The 16,587-nt window shown below is 41.9% G+C and overlaps 1 protein-coding gene across 3 annotated transcripts in view; it reads right to left on the bottom strand.

Annotated features, from left to right (window-relative positions):
- Positions 1 to 8,247, bottom strand: part of EMB2247 (protein EMBRYO DEFECTIVE 2247) — a 122,694-nt gene extending 114,447 nt beyond the window's left edge. For all 3 annotated transcript variants that reach the window (XR_015542605.1, XR_015542606.1, XM_087389562.1), the window contains exons 1-4: positions 7,956 to 8,247; positions 7,773 to 7,854; positions 7,541 to 7,667; positions 6,637 to 6,720 (exon numbers count right to left, since the gene is read on the bottom strand). Coding sequence is in view for 1 of the 3 variants with exons in the window: in XM_087389562.1 (XP_087245688.1) it covers positions 6,637 to 6,720; positions 7,541 to 7,667; positions 7,773 to 7,854; positions 7,956 to 8,193 (531 nt within the window). In the remaining 2 variants the exon portion in view is untranslated. The remainder of the gene's footprint in view (positions 1 to 6,636; positions 6,721 to 7,540; positions 7,668 to 7,772; positions 7,855 to 7,955) is intronic.
- Positions 8,248 to 16,587: the final 8,340 nt, after the last annotated feature.

Below are 16,587 nucleotides of genomic sequence, written 5' to 3'. Positions count from 1 at the left end.
GCCTACACCCCCCTGTGTCTGCATCACTGTCTCAAGCTCGTTAATGTAGAGGCCAAGCAAGGTAGGCGACAAAGGACACCCTTGTTTGACCCCGATGGTGCTCATGATCTCGTCTGCCCACCTGGATCCTGCCCCAACTCCTGCCCGAACTCTGCCTAAAACTCTCTCATAAAGTGCCATGACAGCCCAAATGATCTCCTGGTCATAACCTAAGTCCTGTAGGCGCCGTATGAGATGGGCTCTCGAAACCGTGTCAAATGCCTTGCGGAAATCCACAAAGCAACAATAAATCCTTTGCTTCCGTGACCTCGCCTACTCGATGATACATCTAAGCGTGAGAATGTGGTCCATGGTTCCATGATCATGCCGGAATCCGGCCTGTCTTGCTGCTCTAAGTCCTCGACACTCTGCAAGTCTGCTAACCTCGAAGTCAAGTACTGATGCATAAATCTTGGACATGACATGTCCAATTATAATGGTCCTGTAGTTCTCCAGGCTCATGGGATCCCCTGCCTTGTGGATGGGTGAGATAGTGTTAATGGTCCAAGTGTGTGGAAATCCCAAACAAACAGCTTCATTAAAAAGCTTTGCTAAGATCGGGGCTAGGAGGTTAATCCCATATGCAATGAAATCAGTGCATAGCCCCTCATGATCCTTCTCTCAGCCATTATGAAGTTTCATTACGGCATCCTTTACCTCTCCTCTAGTGAAGAGGATGCAGGATGTGGGACGAGGCATGTGTGAGAGGTTAGGGACTGGCTGATTTGGGATGTCATAAAGTGTGCGTGCATAATCAAACCAGATCTGGGAGGGGACCATTCTAGAAATCTCCGCCAGAAGTCCTTAGAGTTGTTACTAAACAAAATGTTCAATAGCTCCTCCTCGTTCCGACGAACGAAGTCTAGTTTCTTCCTCCGTACCAGTCTACGGTATTCGCGTAGCGTATCTAGTGCGCTCGGAAGACTGTTTTTGGTTTCGAATCTGAGCTGACGGCGTAAAGCCTTACACTCATCATCGTACCAACTATTACAGGGTACGGTTCCAGGGAGTGGTGGACGAGTGGAGCGGGTGGTGTGGGGAAAAGCGTGAATGGCAGCCTCGTGTAGTGAGCGGGTGACAAGGGCAACATGATCCTCTAAAAGGGGTATGAAGTCAATATCAGCGAGAAGTATGTACAGACGGCCAGAGTAAGAAGGTGAGTGATCCTGATCAAAGCATATATCGTGGTAGGTGGAGTAAGCACTAAGTGGGGTGGAAGGTGCTATGCGAAGGGAGGTGGAGATGCTAAAGAAAATGTATCTATGATCAATCCCTAGGGGGAGAGGTGCTACAGTGAAGTCAGTAATGCGAGATGTGAAGACACGGGATCCCATGATGTAATCAACAACACAGGAGTCCCCCCCATGTGGAAAGCATGTGAAACCACCTGAAGCGGGCCATCTGTCAAGACCATTATAGATAATGAGATCATGTATTCTGCCAAGGTCTAATAGGGCCTGCACATAAGATGAGAATGGACCTTGCCTATCAGCCGAAACCCGTAGCATACCTGCCTCCTCAAGGTCAATATCTGATAGTAGAGTGGAATCATCTCTCAAGTCAAGAACTGGTACCTGAAGGGCCCTTGTCCTCGCGCTGAAGTCCCCCACTAGGAGGACTTCTCCGCGGCTAGAGAAGTCAACGATGGACTGATAAAGGGCAGCAAATGGGGATGTCTCATCATCACCTCGGATATCTCTGGCAAAGTGGGAGGTATCAGGGGGGAAGTAGCAAACTGCGACAAACAGATCCCGGCTGTCCATGTGTCGAATCCGGATCCAAAGAAATCTGGAATGTGTATCTCTCTGCTCTACTGAAATGGTCCCCTGAAGTGTGGATCTGAAAAGAACTGCAACTCCACCTGAACCTCTAACTCCTCTTGTACCCCTCGTCTCATCTCTGTAGGAAGACTCCCATGTATATCCGCTAACTATTGGAAGAGGGCGCTCTGGACTCTGATGTGTCTCTGTATAAAAGACTATGTCGTAGCCTGTATAGGATTCCGAGAAGTTCCCTGGTTCTGACCATAAGATACCATTATAGTTCCAAATGGCGCAAGACAGGGTCTCGGATATCTGAGTCTCATAGACCCCACTTCCCTATGTAGGGGAGGGGGCAGGTGCCCTACGGCGGCCTATAAGAAGTCATCCCTCTCGTACCACTGCCCACTTCCCCTCCTTCCGGGCCTGATCCCGCTGCTACAGCAAAGAGCGCCTGTGAGGTCCTCATCCTGTAGAGGTGTGAGATCCTCATCCATAGAGATCGCTGGCTGATCTAGAAGGACTGACCTGCGTCGTAGAGCTGAAAGTCTTTTAGTCTCTCCCCAACGAGCATCTAAGTCTAAATCTAGCTGATAGGGCAACGCACCATTTAAGATAGAAAGAATTATCACAATACCAGCAGGCCGCAACTTGGACGATAGGTAAACCATGGTGGTATGATTTTAACTCTACTACTCATCCTCATACTCATCATTGTTGCTTTGTACAGAAGGATGAAAACATAAGGATCATAGGGGATCGAGACATGTATACGATCCCATTGATTACTCCTACCCAAGTGAAAGATTGGTAAAAAGAGGGGTAGATTGTAATCTTGTGTGTATACGGGATTCACGAGATCTTCATATCTCGAAAGAAGATCAAGAGAGAAATGAGTTCTTTAGAGCTTATGAGGATCGATTTTCAAGAGATGACTCATTCGAATTGCCTATGGAGAGAGAAGATGATCACGCCATAGACTTAGTGCCAGGAGCTTCTCCTCCATGTACAGCCCCATACAAGATGAACATGATAGAAATAGAGGAGGTAGAAAAACCAATTGAAAATCTATTGCAAAAAGGCCTGATTCAACCTAGCAGTTCTCCATTTGGAGCACCTATATTATTGGTCAAGAAGAAGGATGGATCATATCGTATGTGTATAGATTACCGTGCTTTGATTAAACTTATGATTAAGAACTGGTATCCGATTCCAAGAGTGGACGATTTATTCGATATGCTTAAAGGTGCTTAAGTTTTTAGCAAATTGGATTTCAAATCTGGTTATCATCAACTTCGGATGAAAGCTGGAGATGAACATAAGACTGCTTTTCGCACTCTCACTGGACATTATGAGTTTTTGGTCATGCCTTTTGGCCTAACTAATGCCCCAGGCACTTTTAGTAGGCTGGTGAGAAGGGTTTTGCGACCCTACTTAGAAAAATTCTTCTTTGACAACATTTTAGTTTTCAACCAGACTGAGGAAGAGCATAAGGATCACCTTGCTAAGGTGATGGAGCTCCTAAGGAAGAATCGATTGTTCCTAAATACCAAGAAGAGTCAATTCTTCAAGACAGAAATAGAGTTTTTGGGACACATTGTGTCTGCTGAGGGAATTCGGGTTGACCCTAAAAAGGTCAAGGCTATAATTGAATGGCCAAAACCCAAAAATATACATTCCTAGGGATGTGCAGTTATTATCGCAAATGCATTAAGAATTTTGCACGTCTTGCTTCTCCACTAACAGATTTGTTAAAGAAGCATTCCTTGTATGAGTGGGGAGAGGTTCACCAAGTAGCTTTTGAGGAGCTTAATAGGACATTGGTCACAGCACCAGTGTTAACACTTCTGGATATGGACAAATAGTTCTTTGTTGTATGTACGCATGCGAGTGGTACCTCGATTGGTGCAATGTTGATGCAAGGAGGGCATCCCATTGCTTATGAGAGTAGAAAGCTTCAAGGGGCTGAATTGAAATATATCACATATGCGGAGTTACTGACAATCATTCATGCTTTGAAGTTATGGAAGCATTATCTATATGGTTCTGCTTTCAAGATTAAGACTAGCCATCAAAGTATCAAGCACTTGTTTTCTCAACCCATTGTTTCTTCAAGACAAATCAAATGGGCTGAATATATTCAATCCTTCAAGCAACCAAATATTGAATATCAGCCAGGAAAGTAAAATTTAGTAGCTGATGCTTTGAGTAGATGGGCCCAACTTAATCAAATTTATGTGATTAAGGAGAAATCACTACACTAGGAGCAATGGTTAAAGCTTATCCTTCAGAGGAGGACTTCACTGAAATTTATGGGAAGCTTTAGCGTAACAAGGTTAGAGAGTTAGAGGCCTATTCCATCGTGGATGGATACCTATTGTTAGGACGTGCCATATGTGTAACCAAAACATTTCAATATCTAGTCATGAGTGAGTTACATGCGAATCCATAGAGAAATAAGAGGGACCATTGATAATATTGAGAGGTACTTCCATTGGCCTAAACTTCGCAAAGAAGTTTCAGCCTTCGTTCAACTATGTGTCGTATGTCAGCGCATTAAATCTGACACAAGTAAGACTGCTGGCCATTTGCAGCCTTTGCCTATTCCCTTTAAAAGGTGGGAACACATTACAATGGATTTTGTGACAAGTTTCCCCAAGGTTGGTCAGGTTGAGCAGATTTTCATGGTTATAGATAGGCTGAATAAATTGGCTCATTTTATTCCCTGTAAAAAGGAGTTGTCTGCTCCTGAAACAGCAAGGTTATTCATTAGGGAAATTTTTAGGTTACATGGGTTACCAAAATCTATTATATATGATGATGATGGCCATTTCATAAGCAACTTTTGACCGCCCTATTAGAGAATCTTGGAACCAAACTGAAATTTACTACAGCCTTCCATCCACAAAAAGATGGACAAAGTGAGAATGCCAATCAAACCATACTACTTTGCTTCGAGCTTATGTCCATGACCAACCTAGAAGGTGGCCAGAATTCTTACTTATGTTAGAGTTTGCTTATAATAACACTATACACAATTCCACCAAGAAAGCCCCATTTGAAATCATGAATGGGCGATGTTTACCCAAACCAATAACACACTTGGGGGGGCACACTTGGGGGGGCGAATTTTTGCTGCTGACCAGTTTGCTGAGGATATGTCACAGGTTATTGCGCAGGTAAAAGAAATATTAAGAAGGCCCAATATCAACAATCCAAGGCATCCAATAAGAAAAGAAAAGAAGTTTATTACAAGGAGAATGACTGGGTTTTACTGAAGATTGATAACAGAAGAATCAAGTCAGTGAGAGGAAGTACAAAACATGTCAAGTTAGCACCAAAGTTTTATGGTCCATTTCAGATTTCAGCAGCTTTATATCCAAAAGAAGGATCCAAAGCGTATGAGTTGAAATTACCAGCCCACTGGCGTATGAGGAATATCTTTCATGTGAGCAATTTGAAGAGATACCATGGCGATACTTCTGCCTTTTTGGATATTCAGCATCAAGAAGGACCTGAAGTTGAAGATGGGACTGAAGTTCTTACTCTAGAACAGGTTGTGTACCATAAAGAGAAGAGTACTCGTGGAAAGAAGAGATATATGTATTTACTGAAGTTTAAAAACCAGCCAGCTAGTGATGCGCAATGGATGGAAGAAAAGTTCTTTACAAATTTTCCACAGATACTCGCAGATTATAAAGAGGCGATGCAATTGCAAAAGTAACAAGAGAAAGTGCACGTAAGAGGAAGAGACAAGCAATAATCCAGAAGAGGACTTCTACTCATTCAAGTAGGAGGAAGTGTCATGACAAGAGAAATGATTATTTAGTTATTAATAGTCATTAAAACCTTATTATTGTTAGGTGCCGATTTGATGGTGCGGTTATATGTTGTATTTATGATCGATCAAGCAGTGCAAAAAGTGCCGCTAAACTATGTAACATTGGCCAATGATTAGTAATAAAGATGTGCACACACATGTCTAGGTCCTAGTGGCAATAGGAAAGGAAAGGGTGCATTAGAGTGCATTACATGGTAGGTGCATGGGGGTCATAGGATAAGGATAAGTGTAAATGGGAAGACGGAACTTGAGTGATCTCAAGGGACATTAATAAAAGGGTATCACCCTACATTGTGAATCTCACGTAGCATTCTCTCTACCACATTGCATTCATCCGCCCTCTCTCTCCCACCTTGCATGTAGGTCGAACTAGAAACAAGTACTCTCACGACTCACCAGGGTGGTCTTTCTCATTTGAGGGCCAATTGGCATTCAAATTCTGCATGCATTGCACACATTTGCATTCTAGTTCTTCACACACTCAACTGGCGAGAGATCAATCCCCCAAAAAAGGAGTTGCATACCTGGCCGTCGGTCTTACCAACGTACCAAACAGCCACCCTTTCGTCGAGGGATCCTGAAAGTGTGCTTGAAAGCATTGTGCCTCCACTTGTGCTTATTGGCCTATTTTTCAGGATCCTAAGAACAGTTCTGGCTCATACGTGACTGCTGGGCATGGTAGCCAAAAAATAAACTGAGCCTCAAAACTGAAAGCATTGAGAATGTTATACCCAACACAGCTCAATCATGCAACTTGCACCATGTTTGATCGTCCACCTGGCAACAGAAACATATACCTTGGCACAATGTTTCCATCCAAAATAGATGGATACTTGCACCTTGACCCATGCATATAAGCATTAGATGAAAAACAATATCCTAGCCAACCGACACACACAAACTTTGGGAACAGAACTCCAATGCCACATAAAGTCCTCGTATAACTTTCTGGGAGGGAGGATATAGTAAACTATCGCAAATGATATAGGCATGTACCTGTGTAGCAATACCTGCATGATCTGTGCCTGGGACCCACAGTGTTGGCCTCCCTCTCATTCGCCAATAGCGTATCATTATGTCCTGCAAGTAAAACATACAAATGCATTCTCATGATAGAAGCAATACTCTTCACTTAATGATAAATAGAGCTACCAGGTTTCCTTGCCAAATACCAACCTCGATAAATCTCTGAAAAAGAGATTAATATATTGATAACAAATATGTTTCCTATACCAGAGCCAAATCCATAAAATAGCTGACTTTAAATGGTGCCAAAGAAACTGGTAAGCAACGTCATTTTTGTGTTATAATTTCCTTTTCTTTTCCAGATTGGGAGCTTTCAGGACTGACAATTTGGTCGCTCAGATGCCATAAATTTTTACAGATCCTTCCTGGCTTGTTTTCCCCATGATAAACTCGTGCTTTTTTATTTCATGGATTAGATGCAGAACTCAATGGCCTGCTGCTTTACTAACGTTGCTACGACAATAGCAAAATGATTGAATGGCATGGCCTAATAGACCATAAGATACTTTCTCCTCTCCCCTCTGCTTTCATGGTGGATAATGTACAAGATCCAAATCCTCTTCCTCTGCTAGGATGAGAACGGAAAGATATCGATGGTTGTTTCAAGTCTCCGTGCTTTACAACAATAATAGTGGTTTCATGGATTGAATGCAACTCCAGTTTCATGCTCCTGTACTTACTTCCCTACGAAAATAACAAAACTCATCGACTGCATGGCCTCAAAAACCCATGAGATACTTCTATCTCTTCCTTGTGAATTCACAGATAATATACAATATCAGTTCCTAACTGCTCTTCTCCTTTGCTGGGATAAGAGTTCAAAACAACAGTAGGTCTCGATTTTCATCAGAGAATATCAAAGATTTGAGCTCACTTCCAAAGTAACGAACATGGCATGACCCATGTGCAGAGCTCCTGTGACATTAGGGGGCGGCATTGAGACAACAAAGGGTTCGCCTTCTTTGTTAAAATTGGGTTTAAAGAAACCCTGGGAATCCCACCTGCAAAAGAATTTGGATCGCATTACCATTAAACTTCCAGCAGATTGAAAATTTGCCAAAAAAAAAGAATACAACAGAGAAAAGCAACGTAGCGCATTCTATTACCAGTTGTATATACGCTCTTCAGCAGAGAATTCGAAATTCTTTGGAAGTTCTGTTTGGGTGTAACTCTCCTGCGATGCTTCTCCTGAGAAGAAGTGATAGATAAGCAAGCTCAACACGTCTAAACGTGCTTGCTGAAGCAAGCGCAACACCCAAATGAAAAAAATGCGGGAAGAGTAGGAATACCGTCAGTAGAGAGAGATCTTGGGGATCCCAAAGGCCAACTGCAGGTGGCAAAGGGGAGTCTAGCGAGCTGAGCCATGTTATGATGATATTTACCAGGAGAAGTGCTGAGAAGGGGGGATGGAGGGAAGGAGGAGAAGCGACAAGCTAGGGAGAGGGGGAGGTTCCATGAGAAAAAGAGTGGAGGCATAGAGAAAGGCCTTGCAAGTTTAAGGTGAAGGGAAGATGGAGGAGATGCCATAACCTCCAGAGGTGGCGGAGGTGATTTGGCAAATTCAATTGTGGAGAATTGAGCTTCCACCTCACCCTTCTTCTAAGGATATCATGCTCTTTGGTAGCCCACCTAATTTGCCTCTCCAATTTCTCACTTCATTACCCAAGACAATTCTACACCACGTGCCAACACTCTCTCGGTGCTTTTGGCCCCGTTCCGAGTTCAAGCCCCAAGGGTAGCTCACATCCTCGTCTTGGTCACCCCTCGTATGAGCCACCGTTTGGCACTTCTACTAGATTAGGTTGCCCAAAAAACAAAAACAAAACTCACTTCATTAGTGTCTTCACACTTCATTTGATGCTTCCACGTAGAATAAGGGTTTTGATACAAATAAGAAGCAATCAATTTTTGCTTGGTGAGTTGGCTATTTAAAGGTAGTTTTAGCGTGAAGGTAAAAGTTTTGTAGAATAATCACCACAAAAAGTGACCCAACTTAGTTACCTTTTTAAAAAGTTACACGTGGAAATTCACAATGAAGCATCCAATTCTCCACTCTAGCACTAAAGAGGTTGTGCTAACAAACAAGGGTATATATCTATATCTTTACAACTTTAGGTATCCCATGACGGCGGCTAAAGGAATTGAAGAAAAGGTAGATGTGAAAGCAAGAAGCAAATGACAAATCAACAATAAAACCTTGCTTCCATGTATCAATTAAAAAAACCTATATTTTTGAACATTTCACAAGTGTGTTTCCATCCACTCCTTTAGGTGCTTGCAACTTTAAATTTGCACTCCTTTTTTGATGGCTTTATATAGGCTAACATCCCATGATGGCTCCTATATTCAATTGACAAAAAAAAAGTATGTCTTAGTATGTTGTCACATTATGTTTTTATCGAGATCAAGTCATATAAGCTACCATAAAGACTACAACCAAAAAAGTCACTACGAATTGAGAGGTTTTCACAAAGAAAAGAGATTGATAGGGAGGACATAATTCATATGGTTGACCATGAAGAGCATGAGACTTTCATTGTAGCATATATGATACCCGTAAAAAGCGTAACTATATTGGATGCTCAATACTCAAAAGTTGACACTTTTGAACAAGCAGCCAAACATGTTTAGGATTAATTATCATAAAGGACAAAATGGCATATGCCTGTTATGAGGTACATGGATCTATAAGATAAGAGTGAGCTCTAACATGGCCTTTAGAAGGGAACTATGAAACAAATAAACGTGGATACATAATACAAACTATATAGTGAAATTTTTCTTATAACTCATTAATTCAATCATCTCTGATGTAATACTACTATACATCAAATGTTACGCTACTTGCACACCTATTAAAAAAGAGGCACGTGAGCATTTATAAGGGAGTAGATAAACGATTTCATTTTTTGAATGATGTTTATAGGAGGAGAGTAGACTATTCCACTTGCCTCAATCTATAGTGCTATTTTGAACGATGTTTGCAGGAGGAGAGTAGACTATTCCACTTGCCTAGATTGATAGTGCTATTTTGCAAACTTTGGGGCCCTACTTTCAAAAAATATAAATGTTAATTTGAGTCACCTTCTACATTTTATAAAGTGTAATATGGTTAATCCATGCCAGCCTGGCACAACACCACGGTTGTAACCGATTAGCAGTTCTGTAATAATAGAGGTCGCAACACCCGAGAGAGCTAGATGAGACACCAGGTCTTGATGGAGCTCCCCACTTCACATGAGTAGCATATAGCCGAACCAGACACCCCACACCATGCTTACCTCGAGAATGAGCACATGATCACTCTCATGAACCAAATATCTCCTACGAGTCAGGATATGATGTCCATACTCAATTCTTCTCGGAATTCTTCAATACATGGGTTTGCCCAACAATATGAGTCCATAAAACAGAATTGGTCTAGTTGGAGACACTAACTCATGCAAAATTTTGCTCATGCAAATGTTACTCGAATGGCGCTCCAATAGTTGCAAGATCCCAACAAAATGTGGATGAGCTAGTAGCACAATTCTTTGTCAGACTAAACCAATTATTGCTCAAGGCTTACTTGATGATGTCAGATGAGATTTATATGTTCTATGGCCTAGGTTGCGCCATGACATATCCCTCTAGATTCGGGATCACGGACCCAAGACTTTCTACAAAGCAGTCCTCGCACAGTTTCTCATGATAACAAGGGAAAACTTCCTAAATGAGATGAAAAAGGATGACCTCATCGTTTCCATTTCTATAGATATGGGCATGTAGCGAAACATTGCAAGATCCCAAGAGATCCATCCCAACCCGCAATGAGCCTCTACAACACATAGGTGAAAAGTATGTGTGGTTTCAACAACCCTCGGTACTCATAAATTTTTGGTCCTAATTGGCATAGGTAGTACAATGTCTTCCATAAGCCTAGAGCTCATGGGTCATTTGCCACTCTCTACTTATCGACACAAGGACATTTGAGTCCTTTTCGAAGACCATCAAACATTGTATTGTTCCAACAAATTAGTGCATATGCAGTTCCAATGCGCGAATCATCTGTTTGCCCATTCAGTATATTCATTGTCCAAAAACAACTTTTTCCTTTAACACTGGGTTGTGACTGGTTGGAAAAGAATAGGGCCACCCTTGATTCGACAACATTCATCAACAGTCAAAGAAAATGTCCACATCCCATGGGTCAAATGGGGATCTTTCTCAGAGGTGTTTTGTTCTCAATGTGAAGAGCCAACGTCACCTCTAGTATGAGCATGAGTGATATGCCAACTATTGCGCAAATACCCTAATGTCACAGCTAATCCAACATTTTTGGCATGCACCATTGCTCCTATTTTTCATCAGATAAAAATAAAAGAAAATCATCCAATCAAAATGGCAATTTGCAAGCGTTCACCAAAGCAAAAAAAGTGTATCACAATGCAGTTACTGAGATGTTGTGAAAAAGGGTGATTCAACCTTCATCTAGTCCATGGGTTGCTGAACCTCATGTTACCAAGAAGGCTAATGGCGATCTATACTTTTCTATCGATTTTTTGCCTTGAAATGTAGTGATGATGGTACATAATGTTTACTTGTTACCACATTTTTACCCATTACCACATTTGGATGACTTGCTCGATCAGTTGGGGTCCTCAAAATTTGTTACCTCACTAGATTTGGCCTTTGGGTATTGGCAGATTCCATTAGATCCACATGGTGAATTATATAGGTTGTACCAAAAGGCATTACTTCAAACCGGTACAACCTATATCATTCACCAGTTGTACCCTCAAATCACTTGAAAGAAATTATTCAACCACCAAGATGGAGCTTTTGGCTGTAGTGTGGGCATTCTCCAAGTTGCACCCATATCTTCATGGCACAAATGTGGTGGTAGAAACAGATCATCAACCTTTAATCCCTTTTTGCTAAAGAAGAAGTATCCCTTGGCCGATTACTGCAATGCATTTTGGATCTACAAGACTACACTTTTGACTTGCAATACACACCAAGCAAAGATAATGGTTGGGTTGATGGTCTGCCACAAAGTCCAGTAGTCCGAAATGTTCAACAACATTCAATCGATCTAAACCTGACACTTTCACCACCATCAATATCACATGCCCCACTTTTCCACATAGATTATATGGTTCAACACATCAACATGTCCATTTTTCCTAACTTGCAACAGCAAGACCCTATAGTAATGTAGATAGTAGCTCATATCCGCCAATTAAGCCCTCACCCAGACCAAACTAGACCATGTACCAACTCAAGAACAACCTACTAAATTTCATCAGAATCACGCCTATATGTACCTTTGCATTGAGGTCTCATTTCACAAATTATTTCCATGCACCCCCGTTGTTTGGTCATCTAGGAGTGTATAAAATTTAAGAGATATTTGCTAATCACCTCCAAGCTTGCTTGACATGCCAAGCCATGAAGTCCCTTACCTTAAAACCCCCTGGCTTCCTTAAGAGCATAAAGGTAAACCACCCATTTGAGCTCGTGTATTGGGATACTATAGGGCCTTTCCTAAAGTCCTTGGCAGGGAAACAAATAGTTTCTCCTCATTGGATATTTAATGAAATGGTGTGAAGCAGCCGCCGTTTGCTGACATATCAACTAATGTGGCAAAATTCTTGTTGGAAATTTTAATTTCTAGGCATTCTTGTCCAACTTTAATTTTGTCGGAGAACAAATTTCAAGTCCTAAGTTATGGCAATTCTAGCCAAGTGTTTGGGCATGAACCTTTCTTTTGTAGTCCACAACACCACCAAACCATCGACTTGATAGAAATAATAAATAAAACAATGAACCAGATGATCGAAGTGCATGTTAACCCATCTCAAAACAATTGGGACCAAATCCTACCCTCCGTGCTCCATGCCTATCGGACAAATGTTCAAGCATGCCAATCAAACTAAGGGGGAGGTATGACAAAGTTAATCTATGCTAGCATGGCACAAGGCCATGGTTGTAATGGATTGGAAATTTTGTAATAAGAGAGGTTCAATGCCCTAGAGAGGTAGACGAGTTTAGGTTTTTTATCTTTGGCTTTTCACAATAGAGTTAGGACTTGGGCTTCTTTCATGTTATCATCAAAATGACACCTCATAGTACCTTCTATTTTTCCTTTAAAGGACAAGCTCCTCAAAGCCTACTGCATGAAGTCTGACTTATCCACTATTTTTACATTACAATTTCCATGTTAAGAATGCAAAGTGCAATTATGTGCACAAGGGGAATGTGTTACAATAGAGTGGTAAAGGCATATTCCTAACTTGTAAGATCGTTTGTAAATGGTATAACATAATTTTAAGCAGGGTTTCACATATAAGCCTTGTAATCTTTTTTTTAAATAAAGAGAGTGCTTATATTGTATCCTCTACTTCTTGCGGTGGCTTCTCCTTCCTTTCCCTCCTATTCCTTCCTCTTTCTCGTTGTCTCCCACTTGAATTTGCTCTCATAATATGGTGTCAGAGTTGATAATCTTGTCCATTCCTTTCTCCCTTAAATATTTGAAGATAGTGCTATCGTGTTGTATGCTAAAACTACCTCGATTGTTGTTCACCCATAGCTACTACTATAAACCTTTTTTTGGGAGATACACTACATCCATTTGCCTCATTTGTGATGGTTATTTTGGCAAAAACTACAAAGAGACATTTTTATAAAAGAGAAAAAGCATAGATATTAGCATTAATGTAAACATTGCTATGAAGTGTCAATATAATGGTATGTCTTTTGTCAGTGCTTATATAAATGGTTATGTTGACATTGCTATAGGAAAATATGAGATACATTTTGATAATTATGTCAAGGTTGACATCTCGTAAGGGGTAAATTAGAGCTTAAAACTATCCCAATCTCCTAGAGAGAAAGAGAGAGAGGGAGAGGGAGGGAGGGAGAGAGAGAGAGAGAGAGAGAGAGAGAGAGAGAGAGAGAGAGAGAGAGAGAGAGAGAGAGAGAGAGAGAGCTATATTAACGTCTGTAGGAGGCCTCGCAGGCCTTTGGGACAAAGTGCACAAAAACAGTAGACTCATACAAGCCTCAGTGGGCTGGAACAAAGGACGTGCTAGGGTCCTTGCTGAGTACTAATCTATGCTAGCAAAATCATAATCATAGCCATAACCATAACGAGTCAAGCACAAGCTGAAACAAGTCAATCTCGGAGCTGGGACTCCGAAACTAAAGCTCGGCACAGTGATGGCTCTCTGGTGAGCTGTAAAAGTATCTCGTATCTGTGTCTATCGAGCCATCTCACATTGTGGTGAGAGGCATGGTCTCTTCAATCTCTGAACTCTCTAGGCTATGTCCAAGGTGACCCCCCATCTATGTCGGTCCCCCTTGAGGAAAGTTGTGATAGGTCGAACCTCTATAGAATGTGCTCTGGATGCTCTCTTTCTCATATGTGATCTCTACGTCCCTCTCTCAGTGGCACCGTGTCGGCTCTCTCTATTGATTCAAGCTACCCTCACCTTAGCTAGCTCCTCCTCCTCTACTCCATTGTGTCCTGGAGCTGAATCACATGTATAGAAGTCTGTGATGCATTGCTATGTCCGATCAGCCTCCATGTCATGTGGTCTAGCCGCCTCTTGCTACTCTTTCATCCGTCGCAAGAGTGTCTCCCTGTGCTGTCGCATCTCCATCAGATAGAGACCAACACAGACCTAGTCATGGAAATGGATCAGTCGTGATAGTGGATGAAAGCCACTCGCCTCCAAGTAGAGACAATGGTAGCGCCCCCGTATCTCATAATGTGCTGGGCAAATATAGAGAAAATGCTCCTCTGTCGCAACCGCCCCAGCGTACATAGCATGCAAATCCTATGCTTTTTAGGTGTACCTGCAGCTCTCACTGCCTCAATCCTCAGTTGATGGGATGAAACGCACATTTGTCAAATGACAATCCTCAATGCATGTGAAACTCCTCTGTCCTCAAGGTACTGGGGTTTGATGATAAATCCCTCCTCCAATACTCTCCGGAAGTGGTCATGATAGAACTGGATCTTAGGGAACTCCTCGCTCCCTCCCCAAGTCCGAGATGAGATCAACCGTATGATATGGTTGATCTTGAGCATCTCGTGGGATCAACTCAGGAGGTGTGTCCATGTTGTACTGAAAGGGAGGAAGTCTGTCCATTTGGATACCATGCCTGGCAAGCCAGGTTGATATACATGCATACCATGTGTTTGCCCTGCCTTCTACTAGTCGTTTGGATGACTCTAGGGCCAGCCTCAAAAGAGAGCTTTACATCACTCAGTGCAGAAAGGAGTGCCAAACAAGTTGTGGCATACTGCTGGGCAAGTTTTTGTATTTCATATTCTCTATATGTATGAATTGTGGCAGTACTTCTATGTGGTATATTTTCATATCTAAAGTGTTCTTTATTAATTCTATGCATGAAGGAACCAAGGAGAAAGGAAGAGAGACACGAAGCACGAATCTGAGGCAATAGTTGCAGATTTTGATTGATGATGCATAAGCAAGTACAAGGGCCTCATTTACAGGTTGGGCAACCTTCTCTTCTGACATCACATGTGAGGTCACTAGACCTCCACCTCACACCCCTAATTGACCTAACTCTAGGCACACTCCTAGCATAGGTCTCCTAGCCCTTAGGCACACCCCCATACATCAATTTAACTCTACATACCCCCCCACAAATTGATGACCTCATCTCTTGGCAATAGTACATGGGATGCTCCATGATGGCCCCTACCAATATCTCACTCCTCTCTTGGCAGTAGTATCTAGGATGCTCCAAGTCATGGCCCCAACCAGTACTCACTCTTAGGACTCTTGGTTTCTTATGTATCTTGGGGTTTTCTTGGTAAATTGACTAAGGGTATAGACCTAGGACCTAGACATCTTAAAAACACTCAAAACCCAATACAATCATTTTCGGAGGACTACCATGGCAGAGTACCATTATTTGACACACACAAAACACTTTATTTCATTCAGTTTATGCATATAGCAAGGGTAGAGTACCCTAATACCCAAAGGAAATAAAGGAATAAAAGATCTCTTGAAATGAGAGATGTCCTCCGCACACTGCTGCATACGAGTGTATGCACATCCTGCAACTTCATGTCGATGAAGAACTCGATGTGAATGTCCTCAAAGAGTGTGTTGATGAAGTCCTTAGGAGAAGCTGAGTGGAGCAATCACTGCATGTCTCGGTCAAGGAGTCACCAATGTCAGATAGAGAGCCTCAAATGTGGTCAATGTAGCAAAATTCCCAAATAGAGGTACAATTCTGAGATTGATTTGTGCAGATATTCCAGAATCCCCAAAATTTACATGCCGTGAGCTTCAATTCTGACCAAGGAAGAAGAATTTGGCATTTAAACCCCCAAAAATTTGAGCTAAATCTATCTCCAATGTGGTATACTTGTAACAATTGTAGCCTTCTGGAATTAAGTCACATATTGAGGTGTTAAAGAGGGACAGATCAAGCTTTAGAAGATAGTTGCTTGAAGACGACACATATGGCCAGAAGTTTGTTTCTCTGTTGCAGTTGATCAAGAATCTTGACGCATAGATAGACAAGAGTTCTTGATGCGGACAAGAAGGATGCTCATAACATAATCGATGCTTGTAAACGTAAATGCTGCCAGAGATGACCAGGAATTAGGTGATGACAACAACTAGATTCAATCAAATGACAGAATTTGCTTATCTCCATCCATAGAGCTCCCATAGAGGCTTACAGCAGAGCTGACCATACTCGACCATGATAGGAAATCCAATTTATGTTGCCTCCATTGGCTTGCATTTCCAAATTGTATCGCAAAGTCCCCGTGAGATGACTCTGTCGCGATGCTAAGCGTTTCACCTTCAGAGTAGATCCATGTAGATATGGGCAATAGTGCAATCTGAGCAGTAGGTCTTCAGAAAAATAAGCAACGTGTACAGCAATAGC

The sequence above is a fragment of the Dipteris shenzhenensis genome, chromosome 18, assembly GCF_047967505.1.
Source record: "Dipteris shenzhenensis isolate YYH24624 ecotype China chromosome 18, Dip_SZ_1.0, whole genome shotgun sequence".
Taxonomy (NCBI): Eukaryota; Viridiplantae; Streptophyta; class Polypodiopsida; order Gleicheniales; family Dipteridaceae; genus Dipteris; species Dipteris shenzhenensis.
Note: the sequence above shows the minus strand (reverse complement) of the source record. Positions and strands in the feature narration are given on the sequence as shown.